We start from the raw sequence: 27471 nt of genomic DNA on the forward strand, positions 1-27471 counted from the left end.
TGTTATTTATGCATTTATGTTTCCTTTCGTAAAAGAATTCAATTTTTTTTTTTAAATAAAGAATAATAGTATCCACTTCTTTTAAACCAATCAACACAATTGTTCATGTACAATTCATTATAATTCCTTGTATACAAGGAAGAATCTTATGTTTCTGTAGCTATATTTATTAAATTGCCAACTTAATAAAAAGATTTCCTTCTAAATGAGGAAAATTATAAAGGATTATCATTATTTTAAATTAAAAAACACTGATCTTCTAAATTTTTTATATTTAGTATTTTTACCCAAAATGGAACAGACAGTATATGCATTTGGGGTAAGAGGTTGTGTGTGTGTGTGTGTGTGTGTGTGCGTGTGTGCGTGTGTGCACGCGCACGTGTGTCTGTCTGTTATCATTTTCCTCAAAAACTACTGGACTGATTTTGTTGCCGTTTTTTGCATTACATAGGTATCACCTCAGAGCAGGTTCTTAGATTAGTTTTATAATCCACCAGGGAGAGCTGCAGTAGATATGTTTCTTCAAAACGGCTTTTGAATGTTTCTAAGTCTTTGTAACTCCAGCAAGGCTACATTATTGTGTAGATTATTAAATAATTTGTAATGGTCAAGTACGATAAACTTTCATCATCATCATCATCAGCCTATAAACATCCCACTGTTGAGCACAGACCTACTAATCTTTAAAAAATAATAAATATAAATAAAATAAAATATTTAAAAAACCCACAATGAAAACACCTTAAAAATGTGAAAATTAGATAATATATTTATTTACCTTATAATCCTGTGTGACATTGTGATATTGTTTTTAAGACAATAAAATTTAAGATTTTAATTTACAGTCGTGTGTGACCTGTAGACTACATAGATAAGTTTTAAGTTTTAGTTATCATCATAGTCACGCACGATGGTTAATCAAAATCTTAAATTTTATTGTCTTAAAAACAATATCACAATGTCACATAAGTCACAATGTCGTAAGGTAAAAATACAGTTATTTAATTATTTAAGGTTTTTTAATTTTATTTTTTTTTAAAGTTTCTTTGACATCATTTCAATCATTTATTATTTTTTAGCCTTGATATGGAATCATATATTTTTTTATACATAATTAATTAATTGTGTATAATGTATTATTTATTTATTTATATATATGATTATTTCTTGTAGAGATTGTAGAAATTTTAAATGTGTATGGGAAGAGCTAGAATGTAATTTGGCTAGATTAAAAAATAATTTTTATTAGAAAAATAAATTGAGCTGTATCATGATTTTACAGTGGAGTTTAATTAAATGTAAATCCTTTTGATGATATTGTAAACTAAAAATTTTGAAAATTATTAAAGAGATAAAGGATAGATGCAATATTAGATGGGTAGATGCTGTATATTGATGAAGTGTATTTCTTCTGATACTGTGTTGAGAATTCAGTTGAGCAATGATCAAAGAAAATTTCCTGTTCTTTATGAAACATATTTTTAATCAAAACATTTTTCTAAAATGCTTCTCTTTTAACTTTTTTTTTATTGATTAAAATTTGATTTTGCTCCATTAGAAACAAACTATTTAGTACTGATGGTCTCTTTATAATCAAAAATTTGGAATTAAAACAATTACAGCCCTTATTTCATTAATATGAGTACTTTATTATTTATTATTAACTTATTTCTTATATTAATCTTTTATACACCTGAATACTGTAAAATACAATAGCATGTGATTTTTTAATTAAAAAATCATATGTAATCTTTATAAATAATTGTGGGTATTGTAATTCACTCATAAATCTTGTACACTTTAAAATTTCTGATGATAAGGGTTTACATTTTCAGGATTTAATTTTGATCTTTTAATTAGTTTATTAACAAACAGATAGGTACATATTTTAATTTTTAATCTTTCATAGTCTCCAAATTGCTAACTAAATTCAAATATTTTTATAAATATGTTGATTTAAACCCATCTTCCAACTTCTTTCTTTTTTTCTAGCATTTCAGGGACAAGTTTCCATCATCATATGAATATATGCAATTCATAATTGTAGATTGTAATGTTGAGGACAAAATATTGAAATATAACGATATACAGAGTGTTTCTAAAATGGTGGTCTGACTATACTTTTTCAGATTCTACTTGCAAAACTAAACAAAAAATATCCTTAAGAAAAATGGCAATTTCTCCTTTGTTCTCCCGCTGTCCGCCATTTTGTTATTTTATATAAAAATTTATATCTCAGGTTCAGGTAGATGAATCACATTAATATTTGGTAAGCGTCTTAGTAATAAAATTTTAAAATTAGCAAAAAATCACGACTTAAATACCTTTGCAATTTACAAAATGGCGGCCATGTTTATTTTTCAATCCATTATATCTACATAAATATTAGTTTTATCAAAATTTATGTTATTGCTAAAGTATTAAGCCTTTTATTTTGAACAAAATGACCTTTTATATTTGAAATCGGGTAACAAATATCCGAGTTATGAGAGAAAATTGATGTAATATGTGTCTGTTTTCGTGTCCACCACTTTACGTTCAGTTCGATAAAATATTTGTTTTTATGTATTTTTAATTCTATTATTGTAAATTAGTATCAAATTAGGTAATAATTTTCTCACAATATAGACCTTATAATTATGACACAAAATTACAACATCAATTTTCTCCCATAACTCGACTATTTGTTAACCGATTTAAAAAAATTAGAAACATGTCATTAAACTGGAGAGAATTGCATGCCAGGTTTAAAACAATGTACTTATAAAAATGTTTAAACATGAATACTGTTATTACATGCAACTCAGTTTTAACATTTTTTAGTGATTTACTTCAATATTATACACTGATGTCTTGTAGGAAATTGAAATAATTTCAAGACCTGTTTTCTAAGAAAACAGATATAAACATGGGCCCAGAAACACTTTGTTTTTGGCAAGTTATAACTTGCCAAAATTTTTATTTCTGCTTGAAGAGTAAAATAAAGAGACACTGAAATTCTTTAATTTTAATTAAGGGGTAAATTTGATCATTTCATATGATTTTTGACCTTATTGGATAAAACAGATTCCAGAATTGTATGTACTATTTTTTTTCTAGAGAATTATGGCAAACAAAAAAATGTATCTCAAAACAGTTTTTTTAAGTTTGGTATGCAATAACTACCATTAATTAAAAGTTTTTTCCAATAAAATCTTTAAAGAATTTAATTATAAGAAAATCTATATAAGTAATATTAACTGAACTTGTAGAATAATTTAATAAATTTAAATTTTTTTTACAAAGTAACTGAAACATGTCAGAAAAATACTGTATTACTATATTAAGAATAGTTTCAATGTCAAAAATCATTTCTAAAAACAGAATCAATTATTAAAAATAATTAAATCAAAACATATTACAATTATTGTTCAAAATGGTCCTCTTTACATTTTATAAAATATTCTACTCAATTTAAAATTCCTTGGTTGGCTCTAATTAATTATCAGGGTTTTTTCATATAATTTCAACAGTGTTGAAAATTCTTGTCTATAATCTTCTTCTTTGGTTATTTTTTGTTCATGTGTTATTAATATTAACTCTTCTTTATTTTCAGTTAACATTACTCGCTTAGATTTTCTCAGAATTAAATTCTCCACAAATTTTATGTTACTACTAATTTAATTAAATTATTAACTGCAAAACTTAAAAAACTGCATTTTGCAACATTAATTTTTTTTGTTTTACAATAAATTTTTCTCTAAAATTACCAGAGATACATTTCAGGGTTCTGCTTTAATCAATTTTTCATGTCAAAAACTGTAATAAACTGTCAAAGTTATTTTTAATTTAACTATGGTTTCCTTTTATCATTAGAATATAAATCAAGATAAAATTTTTTGCTAGCTATAACTCAAAAATGAAACATTTATGGGACTGGTTTTATAAGATTAATTTTACTTACAGAAAATATTTTGAAATTCTATCAGAATCTTCATAAGACATCCTAATATTAAACAACAAAAAAAAACCTAATTTTCAATTAAAATTAATCTTTAATTTGTAAAGTAAATTTAATTGAGTCTTTTTGTATAAATATTGTTTTATAATTAACTATATAAATTATGTTAAATTTTTTTTTCTTCTGTAGAGGAAGGATACAATTTCCATTTTTGAAAGAATAGTGTACATTGCTTAATAGAATTAAAGAGAAAATTGCTCTGTAACTAGTAAATATGCTAATATAAAATTGTTATAGGCTTTATAAAAAATGCGATATTGTTACATTTGAATAGTAATGCTTATAAACAACAGTAACATTGATGAATGGGCATTCTTTCATAGTTTCTGTTTGGTAACTACATTAGTGTATATTTTGCAAAAATAAACATGAATATTTTTGCATTATTATTTATACTTAATAGCCAGTTTTACACTGCAACAGTTCATTTTAGTTTAGTGAATTAATATATAGCATAAAAGGAAGTTGTAGGTAGAGAAAAAATTACGTTTCCTTTTCCAGAATGTTAATGAAGCAGAGATGATCATATGTACAGTGTATTGAATTTTCTACCCAGTTGAGAGTGTGCAGTTGAAATCACATTCACCTTGGCATTGGCTGTCCTCCAAAATTATTAATTGTCTCAATACAAATCTCCCCTCCATTTTGTGGACCTTCTATGATTGTTATTCTTCATTTTAACAGTAGATATGTTATCATGTGTTCGTGTAGATGGTATAAATGTTTTTGGTTGCTAAATCAAAATCTATTTATTTATTTTATTTTGTGTTGAATTCCTCGATATTACTTCATAATTTGATTCTTTTAAATCTTCTTAATCAGTGTAAACATAGCATGAATCAAAACATCTGTTAAAGTAATAGTGTGCTTATTTTTGGGGATTTTCTACATTAAGTTATTCGTCTCAACAAAAAAAACACACCACGTTTTTGTTAAATTTTACATATTATAACGATAATTTATATAAAAGTTTCTTCTGTAACGTAATATTAAGTATAATTCATCACACTGTGAAAACTTAATTTTTTTTCATATTTGTAAATGAAATTAAACTGAGTATATGAAATATACTCAGTAAACTGAGTAAATGAAATTAAAAGAGTATATTTAAACAGAAATAAGAAATAAAGAAAAAAGTGTTGCAAAAAACATTGTCAAAGTAATATTAAATGTTAAAATTCTTCAGAATATTTATTTTTTTAGTCTCCTTTTTTAAAAATTTACCCAAAATAATATTTTACTGTTTTTAAAGATATTACCTTATCAACTTTCCTAAAATTCTTTTTTTTCTTATCATTCTTTTTGGTTTATTTTAACAAATTACATAGCTAAAAGTTTATCTAAAAATCAGCTGCATCTTTTTTTCATTACAAAACATATTAATAATAGTTTTTCTTAATTTTTAATAATAATTTTTTTGAAAACTGTTTCAATTTAATTTTATGGAGGGGTGTGATTTAATTTTCTTCAAATTTTTGGTACTTTAAATAAAAAAAAGTGGTTACCATCAAATTTTTATTTCTTTCAATCTGTAGAAATAACCAACAAACATAAGAATTGCCAGTATTGATTAGTACTTAGTTTATAAAAAAAAATTTGTGAGTACAATTTTTCTTAGACATTTATGAATACATATCCTTTTTGAATCATTCAAGAATTCTTCTAGGTTCTTAAATTATTTAAGTGACCACCTGCTATGGCAGTCAGTTACTAATAAATGTCAGCTGCACATATTGTAATCGCATCTGACTTTGTTTAACTTCTATGATCTTCAAGAATTGCGTAGTGTATTAAATTTGGCTTATGTCAGTGATATTTTATAATAGCTTTGTATTCTTCAGTTGTCAGAATGATACTTTCTACAATATCCTAAATGTTATAGAACCATTCCATCAGATGCAGTTTACCATCTTCTCCAGGACCAATGTTTTATTATTTTTTAACATGTCTTTCATATATTATTCAAATTTTTTACAGTATATATCTTTCTTAATATAAAATATTATATAATTTTATTGGGAATCATCTTTTTCTTTTGTTGTAATTTTGTAATATTGTATTCATATAGATTAATATAATGAAATTTAGTTAAAATATTTAATCTGTTTTCTGTGAGACTTTTGTTACATTATCTTTGATGAAAAAAAACATTCATTATTAGTTTTCTCTTTAGCTGGGAATTAAATAATATATTTTTTTAGTTAATGAAATCGTTCCTTCATTGCTATATGTTGTAACTCAGTTATTTCTAGAGGTGTAGTCAAGAAAAATTTTAGAACCAAATTTTCTCCTATTGTTAATCTTCTTCATTTGCTGATTTTGAATATCTTTGGATATAGTGAAATAATTTTCTGATTTGTCTTCTTTCTTTTCTCTTCCTCCAATATTCTTTCATTAAATTGTTTCTTCTTACTTCTGATCTGGTGTTGTTGGTCTATCTTTTGTTTTCTACTTCGTGAAAACCCTTAAGTTTTTTCCATAATGCCCATTTATTCCATGACTTTTTTTACTTCTTTTATCCATTTTTTGACTATTTTGGATTAAAGTTGAAATGTTCATATAAATTTACTCTTCTTTTTCTAATTGTGTTTGTTAGCTTTTCATTTTCCAAACAAATTTCTTTGTCACATCTCTTTCTATATCCACCTTATTTTTTAGGGCCTATGATCTCTATCAGAACTTTTATTTCTTTTCCAATTCCTCTATTTCTCCTTTGTTAAGGATAAACATTTCGCTGCATGTAGGCATTCCAGTTTGATAACTGTACTGTTATGTCTCATTTTTATTTTTATAGACAATGTTTTTTTTATTGAACATAGGTAACTGAAATACTAATTCCACTTTTCTAGATCTGATATTAGTTTCTTTGTCCACTTTTATAGAATATTTCCTTCAGATATTTAAATTTTTCTTCTCTATTGATCTTTCCATATTTTTTGTTTAAATGTTGGGTGAAGTTTTTATATCTATCATAAATTTTGTATTCTCAATATTTGCAAGCCAGTTTTTATTCCTTTTACTTTTAATAAGTGTATTTGTTTTGTAACTGTTTCTACATTTTCTAAAAAAAATCAGTAAATTATCTATAAACACCAAACAGTTGATCCCTATATCTTTATCCCTATTATTATTCCTCTATCCCTTCAGTTTATTATTTTGTATATTCTTTGTAATGTAAACAGTAATTATGATAAAGTAAAATTCACACACACACACACACACATATATATATATATATATATATATATATATATATATATATATATAATACACTTATATATAATACTTAAGTGTATTATTCAATGTAATTTAAATTCAAAGTAAAGTGTATAATTTACATTACACAGAGCGATATATTGTTCTTTAGTTTGACATTTTTTGTTTACTACCTTTATATTGCAGGCAATATTTATTTTCTTATAAATAATTTATAATATTTTCTAAAACTAATATTGATATATTATTGTTGTATATTGAATATAAATATTAAAAATTGTTGAAATGTTTCTTCAGTTTTTGCACCAAATATTCATTGAAAGTGATATTACTAAAAAAATAATTATAAAACCTGCATGTAACTTTCTTTTTTATAAATTTATTGTACAACATTACTTAAATCATAAACTTACGATATACATTTTTAAAATTTGCATATCATTTTATATGAAAAGTAATAAAAATGATAAATATTTAAAATACTTTTATTTTGAATTACAAAAACCTAACTAGTTATAAAAAGGTTTTTTCCAATTTCCATATTTTGAATTTTGTATTGCATTATTGGTTGTTACTTCTTAAAATTCACTTATTCTGTAATTAAGTTTAAAGTTTTTATTCTAAAAAGGCAATAAATGTAACGTTTGAAATAGAACTCCAATCTCTGTACCAGAAAGGAAGCATCTCAGCTTTTCATTTGATAGTCACTTGGTTCAATATTCTCATATGCAAGCATTAAGACTTCCTGTAGTACTGATTAACAAAACAATTTTTTTTAAATATTGCCTACTCTTTACTCTTCATTAAACACTTGTTTTGTAAGCCTTTACATCAAGCTAAGTTATCATTATTTTTATCAGTCTAATAACATTTTTTAGCAATATTACAATTTAGAGGTACTCCTTCCTAATTTTTTTTAATTTTATGCAATTCATTTCATTCAGGAATTAAAAAAAATTATTAGTGAAAAATAAAATTATTGTTTCATCATGCTATGTTTATACTGAAAGTTTAAGTTTTAAAATTTTATCAGGTTTCCTAAAAATATTTATACAGAGAATGAACATTTTTTTAATAAAAATATTATTTGTGTGATTAAATTTAAGTTATTAAATATAAAATAACATGTTAATTCAGGAAGCTAAGGAAGGGTGAGTTCTACTGTCAGAAATTATAAAGTAAAAAAATTATTTATTGGATATGTGCATGATGGAACTCACAAAATACACTTGCATGACTATATGTTTGGTTCACTTTTATTTATGTAAAAAGAAATAGAAATTTAATTAAATTTCCTTTTATAAATACTCCATTAAGATAAAAACCATAATAATGTAGAATTCTGAACTGTTATTTGTCAGTTATTAATGACCGAGTGAAGCAAGGTCCTGTAAGCTTTTTGCATTTTGTCTATGTGTTTATGAAACAATTGCTGTGAAATTTTGCATTACATTTCTTTCCTATTAGGTGAAACAAAATATATGTAACAATTTTTCAAAAAAATTTTTCTTTTTAAAATAGCAGATTTCTCTTAAATGAAGTAAAGGGAAGGTGCAGAGAAATTTATATCACTAACCCGTTGCTGCTAGACTGAACACATAATCTCTTCTCCACTCTTGATGTCATAACCATTACCAGTCAATATCATAATTTCCTAAGGAATAGATTCTTCAGTATTATATATTTTATTCCATTTTTAAACTTATCGTTTGTTTTTGAAACTATTTTCTAACTTTTATTGTGTTATGCTTTTCACAGTACAATATTAAATACTTAAATCTTGTGTTAGTTTTTGCTAACTTTTTTTAATACAATTTTTCCCTAGAGACCTAATGTAGATAAAAATTAGAAAAATACAAAGAAAAAATCTGTTGATGATGTCAATACCAGACATCACGGACCAATTCTTTTTTGGTGCTTTTCCAATTTTTTAGTGAAGTGCTTATGCTGCTAATACAATAAGATTTATTTCTGGTACTGGCAAGGCTTTTTTTAATCAATTACAGTCAATACCTATTTTTTACACTGTGACTTAATTTTCAGTTTATTAATTTAATTTGTTATAGAGCTCAATTATATAAATTCACTTCAAACAGAGGAAGGTCTAATGTTCACAGAAATATAGTTTTTTTATAATTTTTCTAAGTTCTGTTTCAGGCTAACTTCTTTTAAACTCTTGTTGCTCCTTTTATGATTCAGCATTAAGTAAATTACATTATCTTGGGGTTGGGTGGTCTAAGACGGAACACTATCTACTTCAGAAGTGTTGATCAATTTAGACTGTTAATTGTATTGTAAGAAGGTAAAATCTTAAATAAAAGAAAAATTATACTTTCATATGTAGACTCTTGTATTTCGTGTTTTTATATGAAATGCTATCAGCAGGACATTGACAATGTTATCAGGATTGTCAATTGTGTAAGTAAAATTTGGATCAGATCTGTTTGCAGTACTACAAAAATATGAAAACAAGCCAACTTCAAAAATTACTTTAAAGTGGTACTCTCAGGTAGTGGGTGTTCTCTTATCCACCATCTTGAATTTTTGTTTATGAACTTTTTTGTTGTAAACAATACCCCATATCCATATGCAAAAATTTAACAGTGTTAAATCAGATGTTCTTGGTGACCAGGAGTGTGGCCCGCCACGACCAATCCATCGTTCTGGAAATTGCTCATTTAAATATGCCAATACAGCATGTGAGAAGTGTGGAGGCACACCATCGTGCATAAATTACATGCAGTATCGTGATGGAAGTGGAACATCTAATAGCAACTGCAATTATTCCTTAAGGAATTCCAAGTAAATGTCAGAATTTAGATATGTCCTGAAAGAATGAATGGTGGTTCAATACTCTGATCGTAAACTAGACTACACCACCCATTGATGCTAAATCAAAGTTGGAAATTATGTTCTCTTATCGTGTGTAGATTGACTTGTCCAAGTGTGTTTGTTGCGAAGGTTATTGATTGTTGACGAGTAAACTAGTCAGTAGTAAAATGAATCTGTGCAATCGGCGGTTTTTGTTCAACCAGTTGCAATATTGCAAACGAAAAGTAGAATCTCTTGAAGATGTACTCGTTGATTTCAGTAATTATACAGCTTGTTGTTATGAAGTGCCCTCTGTACCAAAGGCTGGGAAATTCCCCGGGAAAGGCGTTGTGAAATAATATCAGGATTCTGTTGAGTAGCCTCGATAATGGTTTCATCAGTATCGGTATTACGATGGCAAGAACACTCGCGGTGAGTACTAATGATGTAAAATGTAGCGTATGGAAAGTTTCACTAATTGTTTTCGTATTTGGAATTCTGCAGTTAGGAAAATATATTTGATATTCTGCAGCAGCAACGTTGCATTTCCATCACACACCCCAGTACCATGTCGGCGTATCCTCAGTCGTAAATAACAAAGGCATTGCTGCAGTGTGACACCGATAAAACAAACACACTTATTAAATTATTCTGTACTACTACAAATTACTGTAAACACACTTAATAATTATTCCGTAGGCAGAACGTATAGTGCACTGATGAAACGACAAAAATGCATTATTGCCAGCTTATTTCTGTTACCAACTTACGAAATATAATTTCTTAATATAATTTCTGAAATTCAATTTCAGAAATTATATTTCGTATGTTAGTAAAATGACAGTGAATTTTAGAAACATAGATAAACTTTATTTTGTCTGAATAAGATTAGAACTTAATTTTTAATTATATTTTCATCTTTAATACAACACTATTTTTTGTATCATTGCCCTCTGCAGGAACACAATCATGCTTTATACGTGTAATTAATTCGTTTTCCTACGGTTAATGTTAGTAATTAAATCAAATTTCTTGAATTTGTATCAGTTTTTTATCGGGATATTTTACATCAATTTTCTGAAAATTAAATTCTCTACAAGTTTTGGTAATAAATTTTATGCATTTATTAGTCATTTAACAAAAATGTTGTATTACAAACGTAAAAAACATGTTTTTAGAAAACAGATTTTTCTGTTTTACATCGGATATTATGAAAATTACTGGAAATATGGTTCTGGAACCTTTTTATTCAGTTTTTTCGTTTTTTCAAAACGTTAAGAAACCATGAAGTTTACCACTTAATTTGAATTCCAAAGATTTCTTATTTCACTCTTTGCTAGCAATCAGGGCGAAATCTTTCGCTTGCGGTAATTCTATTAACGGAAACGTGATTATAAGAATCTTTTTTTATTATTTTCGCTAGTAGAATGAGCTCAGAAAGCGCCGGTAACATTTTGTGAATCACTGTATATCACATCAGGAATCATACATATGCTACTCACATATTATTGAAAAGGATCTGCCTCGGCCTTTTGACTGGATTAATCAAGGAAAACTGTGGTAAAACTTTGATCTGCGCAGTATCTCAAAGTGTATTTTTATACACTTTGAGATACTAATGTACATTAATTACAAAATAGTACTAATGTACTAATTAATTACAAAATAAAACATAAAAGTGGTTAAAATCTATGCTAATAATTTTAATTATAAATACATGAAATAATATTAAATTAAATTTGTGAAGATAATAATTCACAATTCATTCAACGTTAATGAAAATTATTTGAGCAGATATATTTATGTGCACATTGAATATGACAAAAAAATGTTGGGTTTTTAGAAAGTTATTTATCAGTATTATTTAAAAATTGATCAACAGAGTAATTAATATTGTTTCTGTAAAAGAAAAATTTTTTAACTGTATTTAAAATAAATTGGTGGGAAAATTTATTAAATGGTTTGATAATTTGTTAAAAATGGCAACATTTTTATCAAAAGAAAAATAACAAAACTCTTTCTCATAATCCAAAGTATTATGCTAAGTTACACATAAACAGTTGTCTTATTAGATTAGTAAACAATGTGACATTTTTTTTAAAAAAAGATTGCACATTTCATAGATATAAACAGAAGTATAAATTAAGATTTTCAATTTTCTAAATATTGGTCTACACGATTCATATTATGACCATCAAATGATGATCTGATGACAGCTCAATTTTACATTTTGAAAATCATTTTGACTTTTTTGGGGAGTTCCAAGAAAAGACATTTTACTTCAGCAGGAATGTATGTAAACATAATAAATAGTTAACAATGATGAAAAGCTTAGTGTTTTGCTAAGACGCTTCAAAGTAAAACAGTATGGTTTAAAAATCATCTGGCTCAAGTTCTAATATAGTTCAATCCTAGTATTTTTTCTTCTATCATTTCATTTATCTTATCTTCCTTAGTAAATTAAGTACAAAAAAAGGCGTTTTTGACTATCAAATTAAAATATGTTTAATATTTGATATTTATGGGCATCTACTTCAATTTATTAATATCAACTTGGCTGACAGCTACTAAATTATCATTCATTTCATTTTTAAGTATGACTTCACCCATTCATTCAAAACCGTAGAAGCTTATAACCATGTAGTTCAAATGCGACTCAGTTTGTTATGGAAATACTTTCTCCTGTTGTGTATGCTGATTATTTATTTATTTTAACAAGTGGTATAAAATTAATTGTTTTTAAAAGTAAAAAAATTTAAAAATTACTTTATTCTTAATTTTACTTTTTTAAAAATATTGTTTAGATGAACTATAAAAAATTAATTAATAATATTATTATGCTATTTTAAGACCCAGTAATTTGTTGAGATTTTTATTACTGTTATTTGTAAGTTGGTATCATTGTCATTGAATTCGAGAAAGGTCTTCCCCATTCCCCTCCTTTTTCCTTGTCGCATAAGTGGATGTCTCTTTAAACCATTACACTATTATCTACTACATAGCTTAACAAGTGTGTAAAACAATCCCAACTGCTGTTTCATGATTTGGCAGAGTTAACCGACCACTTAGGGTTTTTTATGTTCTTGTGGCTCACGTTTATTATATAAAACTTTTAATAAATCAATTTAGTGCCAATGTATCCAGTAACACGTGATATTGAAAGGTAATTTAAATACATTTTATTGTGATCAATTTCTTAATCAATGTAATATTTTTTATTACCCATATTATTTATGCCTATTTGTGATCAGATTAATTTATAATTAAACTATTATAAGAAGAGTATTTTGATATATAAAATTTGTTTAAATTAATTAATTAATTTTTTTTTGTATTTTGTATGTGCTATTCCTGTATAAGAATCAAGTCAGTCTAATTTCTTTCTCACACTCTTTGCACAAACTTTCACATTTATCTTTTTCGATATGTTTTTATAAAAAGATGGTGCTTAAATCATGTACATTTGTATTTATTTTTAATCACATACTTGTTTCGATAAACAATCCTTTATATGAAAAAAGTACTTTTTTTGTATTACACGAATAAAGGGGAAAAATATAAGTATGTATGAATTTATAGTAAAAAATATATCACCCGTATTTAATATACCCAAATACTGCTGCCTGTAACAGAAGGGTACATTTGTAGATGTGTTTTTTTTTAATACCATTCTATCCATTTAACAAACTGTCTAGTACAGTCTGTCAACTTTTCAAAATATAAGTGGCCAGACCCATCAAACAAGTGAAGATAGCTATCATGAACAGACAAGAAATTTTGTTCATCAATCTTTAGTTTTTGTTGATAACTGAGAATTTTTAAATAATTGTATCATATATATATATATATATATATATATATAAAGCATACTTTTTTCATTGGTTAGATACATTTTAAATATTTCTTTCATTTTATATATATAAGCTGTGAATTGCATTTCATATCTCCGTGTATCATGTTATTTATTACCAGAAGTGAAAAAAAATACTTTTAAATTCCAAAAAATGATGATCCATATGAAAACTGTTTCATAATTAATTTGCTTTAATTCTTCACCTTTTTCTTCTTCTTCTTCCTCTTCTTCTCCTCCTCCTCCTTCTGAGACCATTTAGTTAAATTTATCCATCTTCAAAATCACAGCCCACTGGGCTGCCCTAGTGGTTAACTCATCATTGCAAATTAGCTGATTTTAAGGTCGAGAGTTCTCAGGTTCAAATCCTAGTGAAGACAGTGATTTTTATTTGGATTTGAATACTAGATTATGGGTACCGACGTTCTTTGGTGGTTGAGTTTCAATTAACCACCCATCTCAGGAATGGTTGACCTGAGACTGTACAAGACCACATTTCATTTACATTCATACATATCATCCTCATTCATCCTCTGAAGTAATACCTTACAGTGGTTCTGGAGGCTAAACAGAAAAAGAGAGAGAGCTTCAAAATCACAATAAACTGTTCCTATGAAATTAGTTAAGGAATCCATTTTGAAATTTCATAAAAGTTTGTAAGATAATTGTAACAATTATATATTTTAACAAGGCTGCTTTTATTTTCATCGTTGAAATCCTTTTTGCTAACATGCATTCTAAGCTTGTAAACTGAAAAAAAAATTGTTTCATCATATGCTGAGAGAGTTTAAATCCACTCAGCACAAAGATTAATCTTTGCCCTGTTACTTTTCTAAAAGTCCATCCTGAATGAATATATACCAAAAATCTCCGACGAATTTTCTATTCTTTGTGATTCTTCTGCCACCTATCTGTTTGAAAGAAGGTTTGTAAATATTTATTCCATCTATTATTTAATTTATTTCACCATCCTTCCGTTTGTTTTCACTTACACTTATTTCTTCAGTAACTAAATTTCTTACTTTTCAGTCTAATCAAAGGTCTTTATTTACTGCTCCTGTAGTTTCATTGCTTTAGTTTTGTACATTTTTGTTCATTTTTCTTTTTTTTTTCAGAAAAGGCGCCAAAATTAAGTTATAAAATAGTTTTTTTTTTTTTTTTTTTTTAAGAATATCTACTCTACAGAAATTTGCACCAGTGTAAAGATTCTAAAATGTATAAAAATTTTCTTAGATATTATTTAGTTTGAATCTATTATTTTAATATCTTTTTTTTGGTTTTTGCCAAAATTAAATTTGAAAGAAATTTGATATACTTCAAAAAGCCATTGATTCCTCTATTATTATTTTTTTAACAGTCATTCTAAAGAAATTTATTACTAATCATGTAAACACCTGTTGAACTATAATATAGTCATCTAACTGAGTGGATGTTAATTGTAAAAATATTAAAATACGATTATTTAAACATTTAAATGATATTTAATATTAAAATCATAAAATTCATTAAAATTGTTTTGCCATTAAAATCTGCTTTTGTATTTGCAAGAGTAGTATTTTTATTAACACATATTTAATTGATTAGATTAAAAGAATAAGCTGTTTGTTTCTGAATTGGGTTTTTTGTACATACACTGGATAGGAAGCAGGCTGACAGGTCTGTAGGCAGAATTTCTCCCAACAAAATAATGAAATATTAATGAATTCAATTAAAAAACAGCTTACCAATATATTATTTGATTTCCTCAAACGTTTTTGGCTATTTTGCCATCTTCAGGAGGATTTTGTAATAATTTAAAATTAAAATATATAAAAAATATAAACCTCACATGATAAAATTAGTGACATAACAATTGATTATCATAAGGTAAATTTTGTAAATGTTAAAATCATAAGTTAAATTAAAATAATTACGTCCGTTTTGTAAGAGTGTCAGAATTGTTATCTACAGTGCCATGTTTGAAAAACTTAATTTAAATATTCCCTTATACTTAAAAAGGATCAATGATAAGAGAAAGATTTTATTTTAAGAGAAAACAACCAGGTGTTATCATTCACTAGTCATTACCAATAAAGTTTTGATATTCAGGAGTTGAAGTGCTTATCAAGTAAATTTTTATAAAATATGTAACAGATGCCATTGTGTTTAATATAGGCTTGTAAAGGAACCTGACAAACAAGGAATAAATCAAATCACAATAGGTGTGTCTGGTAGCAAAATAAAATTACTCCAGAATTAAAACAGATAAGTAATAATGTACCCAACATTTACATACACAGTCACACACATAAACACATTTAATGTTTTTATACCTTATTTTAAAAGTGGTCTAGAGTATACATATTTTTTTCATTTATTCAATTTGAAAAAAAAATAATAAGAAACATACACTCTTAAGATATATTATATAAAAATACATTAATAAAATAGTTAATGTCTACAATATTTACACCTTTTTGACCAGTAAATGCTGTAGAAAAATATTTGAATCATACCAAAATTACATCACAGGATAAATTTAACAGTGGTGGGATATAAAATTAATTGTAATGAATGTAAAGATATATACACTGGTAAAACTAATAGAACCTTTAACCAGAAATTTGTAGAAAATTTGAGTTCACACAGATAAATGAACCAAACAATTTTTTTAAATTATGCTTATCAACTAAACATATAAATAAAGCATATAATAACAAATACAGAAAATAATTACGGAATATTGTAATAATAAATTTGAATATTTAAGAAAACATTGCATTTATAAATATAAACAACAATTGGCTTAAAAATGAAGTGATCAATTTTAAAATTAATGAATTGTTTAAATTTGCATATCTTTCTTGATAGCCAGCTTAATTGTAACCAATTTTATTAAGTTGATCATGATAACTATAAGTTTTATCTTATACAAAGGTAATTAACTATCTGAGATAATATTTAAACAACTGATGAGGAATTAATGAATTTTAAAAGTACTTATTATGTAAATTGTTAAGTTTATATTGAGCTTGCTGTTTTTTTGGTATGTTTATGGTGGTTATTGTTAGTATATTTGCGGGTCATTGGAAGTACAAGCTAGGAGGCTGGTAGCTAGCAAGATTTTCTCTGAACATTTTTTTGAAATTGCAGGTGTTGTTCTTGGTAAAGTCCTGTTGTATTTCTTTCAGCCGATTATTGTCATAATTGCATTTTTCTCGTCGAATAATTTTGGAGGAATTTTCCTTATTTCTACAAATTCTTGCCACTTTCCTGTTGTTTTATGACTGTTGAAATTATTCCAGGCTCAATCCTATCCTTAACAGCTTGATCACACATGAATGTTCCTCTCCACAACTGCGAAGTGCTCTCGGAACAACTAAGGTTTGTAAAACCTACACCAAATCCTGACTCACTTCCATCCATGCACAAAGAAATTGTAAATGTAATCAAATCAACAAGAAAAAAACAAAAAACAAATTGAAAAACAACAAGACTCCTGGCAAAAATGGAATTGTCACAGATTTCTGGAAATTTGACAATAAAAACATAATGCCTAAAATTCACAGAATAATATTGGAAGTCTGAAGAACAGAAATAATCCCAAAAGAATGAAGAATGCCTTGATACACCCACTCCATAAGAAAGGAGACAGGTCAATTCCAAACAATTACAGAGGGATGTCACTTCTCCCAGACATCTATAAGATCCTCTCTAGAACCTTTCTGAACTGACTCAAATACCAAGCGGACCCACAGATTGGCAAGTATCAGGCAGGATTTAGAAAAGGAAGGTCGTGTATCGAACAAATCTGGAACCTCATTACCATACTACACATCAAACAATCTCAGAACACCACAGTCACATTTGTCGACTTTAAAAAAACTACGACTCTGTCAACAGACAAACCTTGTTTAATGCCCTGCAGGAATTGGATTTGATAGAAAGACCAGAGCATCATCCAGGAAACATTATCAGGAACCACCACAAAAGTCAAATTCATGGGGGAAATTTCAAATCCATTTGAACTTCACACAGGAGTTCGACAAGGGGACGGCTTATCACCACTTTTGTTCAGCATCATCTTGGAGAAGGTGATCATCGGCCTTTGCAGTGACCTGGCTATATTAACAAACAACAAAGATGAAGCCAATTTTGCATTTGAGAAACTGCGTGAAACATCCTGTAAAACCAAACTCCAAATTCTTTATGAAAAAACACAATATATGGACACCAAATCATCTGGAAAATTCCCACTGCAGATACAGTACAGCAAAATCTCACAAGCACCCCACTTCAAGTACTTGGGAGAAACCATCCAACCCACAGGACTGAATACAATATCCAACACGGAAAGAATACTCAAACTGTAAAAGACGTACAAACTTACGTGGAATAATTATAACAAAAGGGCAGTGTCGCACAATGCAAAAATATGACATTACAACACAGTTGCCTTGTCGAAGGCCTTATATGCAGCTGAAACCACAGCGATCAGAGGAATGACCAAAATTCATCAAATTGAGAAGCAAGAATGGAAAATCCTCTCTCTCTTTCTCACATACACATACACACACACACTCTCTCTCTCTCTCTCTCTCTCTCTCTCTCTCTCTCTCTCTCTCTCTCTATCTATCTATCTATCTATCTATCTATCTATCTCTGTCTACTATATATGGTGATACAGGATTTTTATATTTTCCAATATTCTTTGAATCATTCTTTCAGTTTTTATCTTTGAAAGAAACTATCTCAATAAAGTAATCTGATACATTGTTTGAAGAATTCCAAAAGTTTACGCATTATGAGTTAATATTTACATTTTTTATGCATATAGTATGATAAAGAAAAACAAAAACTGGTTTGTATGTCAAAGGATCTTTTTTTAATAATTATTTTATAATTTTGTTGTTTAATGAACATTCAAGAACTTCTGTTTTATTATAAGAATAACCTCAGTGTGACTGTTCAAAGCAAAAATTTTATGATCTTTATTATCAGAAAAAATGATTGTAAATATTTTTTTTTCAGCTGGGTTGGTTCTGTGGGAGAGCCGGTACTTCTGCCCTCCCCTGCGAGCCCCAGCGCTGTAATTGTAAGTCCAGAAACCTTATCACATCATTCATCACCTGCCAGACAGCCAACTTCCATTGCTCACACTACCAATGGTCGTGCCTCACGAGCAACTACCTCATCTAACAGAGGTGGCCATGTCCAGCCACTATCAACATCTCATTCTCTTTCTGGGTACATAATTACGCTATTATTAATTATTGTAATTTTATTTGTAGATAAATTGTTTTTGAAAATATTACGTAAGGAAAATCAAAGAAATATTTAACTGTTAAGAACTATCTGGAAAGTAATTTTTGTCTATATTTTTTTCTAATTTATAAATGGTTACAATATTTTTATTGCTTAATCTTAAAGATACAACTGTTACCAATTTCTGGACAGTCTTCAAAAAACTGAGGCACTTTGTAGACTTTTCATAGACTTTTGAATCTAATCATCTTAGAATTCTTTTATCTGTGGTTTCAGCCAATTTTCTACATGGCATTGTAACTTGTAATCATAAAGCATTCAGTTGATAAAGAAACTGTGACATAAATTCAAGGTATAAGGAAGATGATGAAATGCTTTCCTTTTGGACTGTTGCAGCAAAGTGTAAGTATGTTTGACAGTATGCGGATGGGGATTGGCATGCAAAAATATAAAACCACAGCCATATTTATTTTCAAGATCTTAACTTTTTTTACTTCTTTCGGTATACAAGTTCTTTCAGACCTCGTATACTACAGGAAATAAAGGAATGTTTTTCTTTGCCAAAAACTCATTAATTGAGAGTGCAGTATGACAAGGTGCATTGTCATGATGCAGCATGCAGTTGTCTTTGATGGCTGGTCTCACACGGACAACTCTTTTCTGTAGTCTTTCAAGAATTTCTCAATAAACATATTGATTTACAGTCTGTCCTGTAGGTAAAAACTCCTTATGGACAATGCCATTATTATCCAAGAAACAAATTAGCATGGTTTTGATATGCTCATTTTTGCTCTTTTGGGATGTGGTGAGTTTGAAGTGTGCCACTCCTTGCTCTGATGATTTGTTTCTGGGTTGTACTCAAATATCCAAGATTCATCACCAGTAATAACATTTTTTTAGAAAATCAGGATCAGTTTCAATTTGTCCTAAAAGATCGTGGCACACTTCCACCCTGTTGTTTTTCTGTTCAATAGTGAGGTTTTTTGAGACCAATTTTGCATAAACTTTTTTCATGTCCAATTCGTTTGTCAAAATTTGATGGACAATTTGATGGTATGGTTCAAATTCAGTTGTTTTGCAATAATTCTGATAGTTAATCGCCGGTCATACCATATCAAGTCTCTGATTCCCTCAATATTGTCGTCACATTTTGATGTTAACAGTCTTCCAGAGTGTGGATTATCCACAACTGATTCCCGGCCATCTGAATATGCTTTAAACCACCTAAAAACTTGAGATGACAGAGCGTTATCTCCATACGCCCTTTTCAATTTTGAAAAAGTTTCAGTTGCATTCTCACTGAGTTTAACACAAAACTTGATTAAATGTTGCTCATAATTAGTATCACTGTTTTTGTAACACACAAGAAAAACTTGTTTCACAAAGTTTGTTTATGTCTAACGTTGCAACAATAGACTAAAAATATTAATACCTAATATGTCAGCTGTTCATATAACCATACGTTTACTAGTAACTTTACAGTGTTGCCACTTTGGCTGTCAGAAAAAACTAGTCTTATTACTTTATTTACGGACCTTGTACTTTTAAATTTATTGTGGTTCCATATTCTATAAAATCAACCAACAATTTTGATTTTCTTGGCAAAAAAAATTGCTGACAATTTTTTTTTTGTTTTGATGAGAAAGTATGGTACATTATGTTAATTCATTTTTTATCTCTCAGTTTAAATATGAAACCCGTCTCATTTTCCAGAATAATTTTATCAAAAAAAAGTATCACTTTCATCTTTGTAAGACTCAAGAATATTTCATATCAATCCTATCCATTGTACAATAGAAAAGAAGTTTAGGAACCCACCGGACAGAAAAATTGCAATAGCTTAGTGAAACTGTAAGCAATTTACAGATATCTGAGTGAGAGATCTGAGAAAATGGAACAAAAAAATCAAAAACTGCTGAATCAAAGGTTTTCTCAAACCATTGTTTGAGAATTAACAAACTTATAGACTTAAGAAATAAGTATTTTCATAAATATAAAACTCTATACATGATAATAAAAAGTAACTTCTCTCATCCAACTGTAAAATGGCCGCACAAAATTTTGGCCAATAAACAATATATTTTTTGTTTTTATCTTAATGAGACATCAATGTGTGGATCTACCAGAACCTCTCATTTATAAAATGTGGCTTTGGGAGTTGAGATTTTCCTTTATTGCAAACCCTTTGTAAAGCTCTTATAGTTTTCCCAATTTCACAGAGAGGTTTACAGTTGAAATGTGTTTAAATTTATAGATTAGGGTTTTTGATTTGGGAATAAGAAAAGTAAAATGTATTTGAGTATTTTTAGCTAAGAGTAGAAAATATGTACAATGTCACGAAAGAAATAACATTAAAAAATAAACCAAATGTGTGTCTTAGATAATTCATTTCTTTTTTCTTAACTTTTTTCAATTTTTATTTATGAACCTAAAATTTTCATTTCTGAACCTATAAAATTTTTATTTTAAGGATGATTGGGATGGTAAAAATGGGTTGTGAAAAAAATCTAGATCCTATCTGGAAATTGAGTACAATTAAATTTACCAGTTGATGTAAAAACCAGCTCCCAACATTGTACTGACTGGCCATCTAATTACTTGAACTTAGATTTCCAAGAAAGTAAAATGACAAACATTCTTGACCCAACATGTAACAGACAAATGTGTATGAGAGTGGCTGAAATAATTCACAAATGAAAAGAGATAGTGGCATAAACCTGCATTTTATTTTCTACAAAACTGACATTTATTTTTCCATGAAATTAGCATTTACAGCTACATTTCTCCCAACAGTGAAGTAGTTTTCTCATTCTGTCAATGAAGAATTCTGGTAGTCTTTCCTTGATCCACTATCTCACTGCATTCTTCAGGCCATCATTCATATGAAATGAATACCCAATGTGCCAAATTCAGTGAGGATGAGAGTCTAGAATAGATTTAAATTTTGAATTTAAGGCTCTCACAAGAGCCTTGCCAGAGTATCAACTCCATGGACTGTTAAACACGACACACATCTAGATGTTTTAATGCTTCTATGTATCGGACAAATGTACAATTGACCAAGCCTCCAGGTACACATTCCAAAGTTAGTTAGTCATGTACATGTCTGAAATTCCAGAACACTGTCAGAATTTTGTTTTTTTGCAAAGGGTTGTGTTTTGAATATGGCAGATATGGTTGTGTTTTAAATATGTGTGGGTTGATTATGGCAATATGCATAGTGCCACCAGTCTTCTGTGCTCTGCTGTTTTTCTTCTGGGTCATAACGATCGCCCAGTTTCATTTTCGATCACAATATTGAAAAGAAAGTCATCTCCCTTGTCACAATAACATTTCAAAAACTGTTCACTTCATTCCTTTTATTGTTATTCTTTGCTGTCAGTTTGCTTGGCACCTACTGCATACAAATTTTACAGTAGCCCAGTCATGTAATGTGTCCTACTTGTTCTTCTGATATGTCTATCTTCATGTGTTGTGTATGATGCAAAGGTCATTTTGAATCTACTCATTCACCTCATTTTGGTACTTCTCATTAGTCACAGAAACCGGTTCTGATACACAAAATTTTATTTCCCACTTACTCACAGTTTCATTACCATAAATGCATTTTATGACAATGAATGTCACTAGTGTTCACATTTTCTGCTGTTAAAAATTCAATCACTGCACACTGCTTTAAACACATTGATGTTGCAAATACACTTGACTTCATAACAGTGGCAACTGACAAAAAATGAGAGATGTGGGCTAATGAGTTTTTGAAAGTTAGTAGTTAGTGGTATGAAACTACAAGATGGCAGCATTGATTGCTTAGTGCAACATTTTGTTCTCCCATTATGTTCCAGTGTGCATTACAATTCAGCCACACCTCAAACATGAACATAAATGTAAATAAGCATATATTTTCTATAATACTAATAAATATAGTGGTAAGTAAAAAATAATAAAAGAGAGTCCATTATTATATGGATTCATTTATTACAGGATAGCTTCTCCTGGTACCATGTTACTACCAGCTATGATGTACCACCCTACACTACCTCCAGTTAAGAGACCATCTCGTATTGATCAACTACAAGTCAACTGGAGGAAAATGGGAGCGTAAGTAAAATTTTGAAGCAGTTAATTTATGAACATTAAAAAATTTCTTTTTTAAAAATAATATAATAAAAACTTATTGATAATTTAATTAATATTTCTATCCATTCCATAAATTTTGTATTTTACTTTTTTCTTTTTTTTTAGCTAGTTGTAAAGGTGTAACAATTTTTTTTTCTTTTTTAGGCAAGCTTTGGCAACAACACTTTCTGCATTGTATGGAAAGTTATTGGTCGTTATGGGAATTGCTTTTCCAATGGCTGAAGTAATCTCAACTCACATACCCCCTTCCTTTTATGAGGTATAATTTTATTTTGGCTTAATTTTAATAGATAAAATTGTGTGGAAAAAAGTACTGTAAATCAATTATTCAAAAATGTTATCGTTTTGTTTACATATTCAAATGTCTAATGATTCCCGCTAAAGATAAAGAATCATAATAATTATCATCTATTTATTTAATATTTACAATACTTAAGCGTAAATTTCAAATGAGTGTTTCTTGTACTGTATGCTCATGCTTCATAATTTATAAAATACAGTATATTAAAATGTTTTAACAAAGTTTTGTTTCAATAATCAATATTTTGATGAACTATAGACGAGTTATAATGCATTACTAATAGTTGAATATATATATATAAGAGTGAGTATTTTTAAATGTTTGTTGTTATGTACAACTTATTGATTGTTTATCAAACCTAAAGACAATAAGTAATTAGTGATCCATAAAGAATACTTGAATATATTTTCTTTAGGATGGTCATTTTATTTCATATTTAAAACTCATAAATTACCATTTTTAATGAAAATAATGTACTTTGGTGGGAAAAATATGTCATAATATCTTATTAAAGTTACATTACATTTTTATTAACAAAAATTAAAAATAATTTTTTTTTACCTAACTATATTTAGGGTATGCCCAGAATTGATATACAAATAATTATTCACTAGTAAAAAAAATCCATGCATTTATGTTCATAAAGTGAACATATATGGGCAAACATATATAACTTTAAATAACTTTTCAGCCCCTTAAATATAGAAAAATAAAATTTATTAACGTTCTATTCTCAAAACAATCTATTTTTACTTTCATGGCATTATAGCTCTAGAGCTATGCTGCAAGAAGGAAAGTACGGTAATCAGTCAAAAAATGGAGAACAGGTTTTTTTTATTTCTCAATGTTTGATGACCTAGGGACAACAAAAAACAAAAAAAAGGTGCTAATGTTCATACGTATATATGTAAATATGTACATGCATGGCATCAAAAGTTTAATAACTTTTGACTGGATAAAGCTGATTTTGATGAAATTTTGTACGGAGACTTGTGTATATGGGGTAATTTGTTGGTAAAATTTTGGGATCATTATCTCCAAGGGGTGGGGGGTTTAGGGGTAACTTTTCTTAAAATTTTACAAACATAATCCCACTTAATATTAAGTACATGAATGCATGTACACATATTAAGTACTTAATACAGGCTTGCATGCTTATCTTAACTTTTTTTTTTAAATTTTGTCCCAAAATTCCCTCTTCTCCAAAAATTAAAAAACTATCTTTTTATTTTTTTAAACAAGCTATAATGCACATTTTTTAATCAATTTTTTTAATTTCTTCTAGGTGAATTAGTAATGCAAGCAATCCAAAATAAATAGTTTGGGGGCGATACTGAGAGTGGAGAAGCCAATCAAAGTTTAAAAATATCAGTTTTTTAATTTTTCCAAACGTTTTTGGTTTTATTTTAACTTTTAACAGTATTAAAAGCAATAAACTTTTAGTAATAATATACACTACAAATATATATTATAAAATTTCATTATAATCCACCCCTCCCTCCAACCACCAAAAAAGGAAATCTTAGGTAATTTTATATTGGTTGTACATTTTTTATTGTTTTTTTTTTAATTTAAACATTTTTTTGTGTTTATTTAAACATATAAGGATAATTTTAAAATAAAACTTTATTATAAATTATCTCCACCCCAAAAAGAAATCTTAGGTAATTTTTATCATGTATAATTACTTTTCCACTATATAAGAATAAATATCCAATGCCAGAAAAGTATTACAACTTTTTTGCCAGATTTTTTCAGAATAAAACCAAAACACCCAAAGCCACCAGGGAGTATGTCAACAAATTTTAATTGGAAAGGATAAGGTTATGACATATCATTTTAAAGGGCATTGAAAGACAGAAATTTTGAATTAACAAACTTTAGTGTTTGATAATCCTAACCAGAATGATGGCAGTTTAATATTTTTAACAACTCATTTCAAAGATGGTTTACAGTACCTCTTAAATAATTTATCAGCAGTGAAAGAGTTAAAAATAAAATTACCAATTGCTCCTACCTGAAGACAACCTATTTTTCAATATAAGACTGGTTTTTGAAACTAGACCAGTTATGAATCTTGGTTTGGTTTGTCAAATCCTTAACTGTTTTCACTTAAAATAATTACATCTAAAATGATGTGTCATAATTCAATCCTTTCTATTTAATTTTTTTGAGTTGCTTCTTCATGGGGGCCCCCTCAGGAATGAGGTGTTGTGGTCTCTTATCAAAAAATAAATAGTTTTGAGGTATGACCATTTGTTGAATTTAATTTTTCTATGTTTAAGAGTCATGAAGTTATTTAAGGCTTCCCATACTTTGTTTTTATCATGTGTGTACATATGTAAATTATATATATACATATATATATATATGTAAAGAACTAGTAAACGTAGTTAAATCATTGTTTTTGCTGTAAAAATAAATATAACTTGTAAGATTTAACATGCATGTGAATGGTAGAGTATAAAAAAAGCAAATAGTAAACATTTTAATATATAAACTATTGGAATGACAAACTTATTTTGTAATGAAAAATTTTCTTAAAAACTTATGGATAAAATTGCCAACAAAAACACAATTTCAAAAGCTACAAAAAACCAGCAATGACAGACTCTTTCACAACACCTCAAATCATCCAACCTCACGTAAAATTGTCTGCTTTTACAGCCATGATCTATAGACTATTCGATACACTTATGTTGCTTGATGACATCCTAGAAAAATACTAAAAATACCTAGAACACTCATGTGACATAAAATCACATTCCTACACAAAATAAATAAAAATATTAGATTAAACAAAAAATATATCATATGTACAGATAGAATCAGAGAATAACTAGTAGATTTAAATAATCTGGTTACACTGTAGAATTCAGTACAAAAGAAATCATTAGGTATGGATACAATCACAATATGTATTTAGTGTTGATCATTTGAGATGCAGTTTTAAATCAGGATTGTTACAACTGATCTTTCTGATTGCAAATTTGAATAACTCACATTTAATAACATTCAGATTCATGAAAGTAACATCAATTGAAAGAAAAATGTAAAACTTTTGTGGTTGGTACAGTTGTTGTATAGTTACTGATTTCATTTTTAGGGTGACAGGAAAGAGAATGGCTGCCAGTGAAGGCAGGAAGGCTTTTGTGTGCTGGATTTTCACGTCTGCCAGTCTGTTATTGCTGTACAAAGTAATTTTAGAAGAAAGTTTGGTGAAGATTCATCCAGTTGAAATCCATGAATGGAACAGGGTATCCAAGGTTTAATTTTTCAACAGGATGTGGTACCACCCAATTTCCACTTAGATGTCAGATGTAAACTCAATAGACAACTACCAAAGAATTGGGTTGGGAGTGCTGGCTATGAAGTTAGTGAATGTTTGTGTTGGCCTCCATGTTTCCCTGACTTTACTTCCGGTGACTTTTCTCTAAGGTTTTTGTCGTCCAAACATTTATTGCCCACCTTTACCATGTACCATCCATGATCTTCTTGTTTGCAGTATAGAGGCCATTGCATTAGTGCGTGGTCCAATGTTACAATGTGCTACAATGTTATGTTGAATGTGTTGGAATTGGACTACAGGCTCAATGTCTGTCGCATGACTCAGAGTCTTCACCAGATGTAAACCAAATGTAATATAAATTTTTTTGAGTTTCTCTTTCCATTCATATTACTTTCATGTATCTGTGTTTTATTAAATTGAGTTATTCAAGTTTTTAATCGGAAAGATCATTTGTAATAGTCCTGTATAATTAATGTATAAAAATCCAACACGTTGTTATAGAATCAAAAAATTACTATCACTTCATAGACAAAATCCACCAATTTTGACAGTAAGATTAATATACAAAAAAAATCCTTTTGGCACGCCAGAAGGTGGAAGTAGATTTCACTGGGGCAAAA

At 28.1% G+C, this 27471-nt stretch overlaps 1 protein-coding gene across 1 annotated transcript in view; it reads left to right on the plus strand.

The window, feature by feature from the left end:
* The first annotated feature begins 8228 nt into the window (after positions 1 to 8228).
* The window catches only part of LOC142319312 (proton channel OtopLc-like), a 49061-nt gene continuing 29818 nt past the window's right edge, over positions 8229 to 27471 (plus strand). The window contains exons 1-4 of the mRNA XM_075356447.1: positions 8229 to 8367; positions 18888 to 19103; positions 23106 to 23222; positions 23406 to 23520. Of these exons, the coding sequence (XP_075212562.1) occupies positions 8342 to 8367; positions 18888 to 19103; positions 23106 to 23222; positions 23406 to 23520 (474 nt within the window). The 5' untranslated portion in view covers positions 8229 to 8341. The remainder of the gene's footprint in view (positions 8368 to 18887; positions 19104 to 23105; positions 23223 to 23405; positions 23521 to 27471) is intronic.

Source organism: Lycorma delicatula, chromosome 2, assembly GCF_047948215.1.
Source record: "Lycorma delicatula isolate Av1 chromosome 2, ASM4794821v1, whole genome shotgun sequence".
NCBI lineage: Eukaryota > Metazoa > Arthropoda > Insecta > Hemiptera > Fulgoridae > Lycorma > Lycorma delicatula.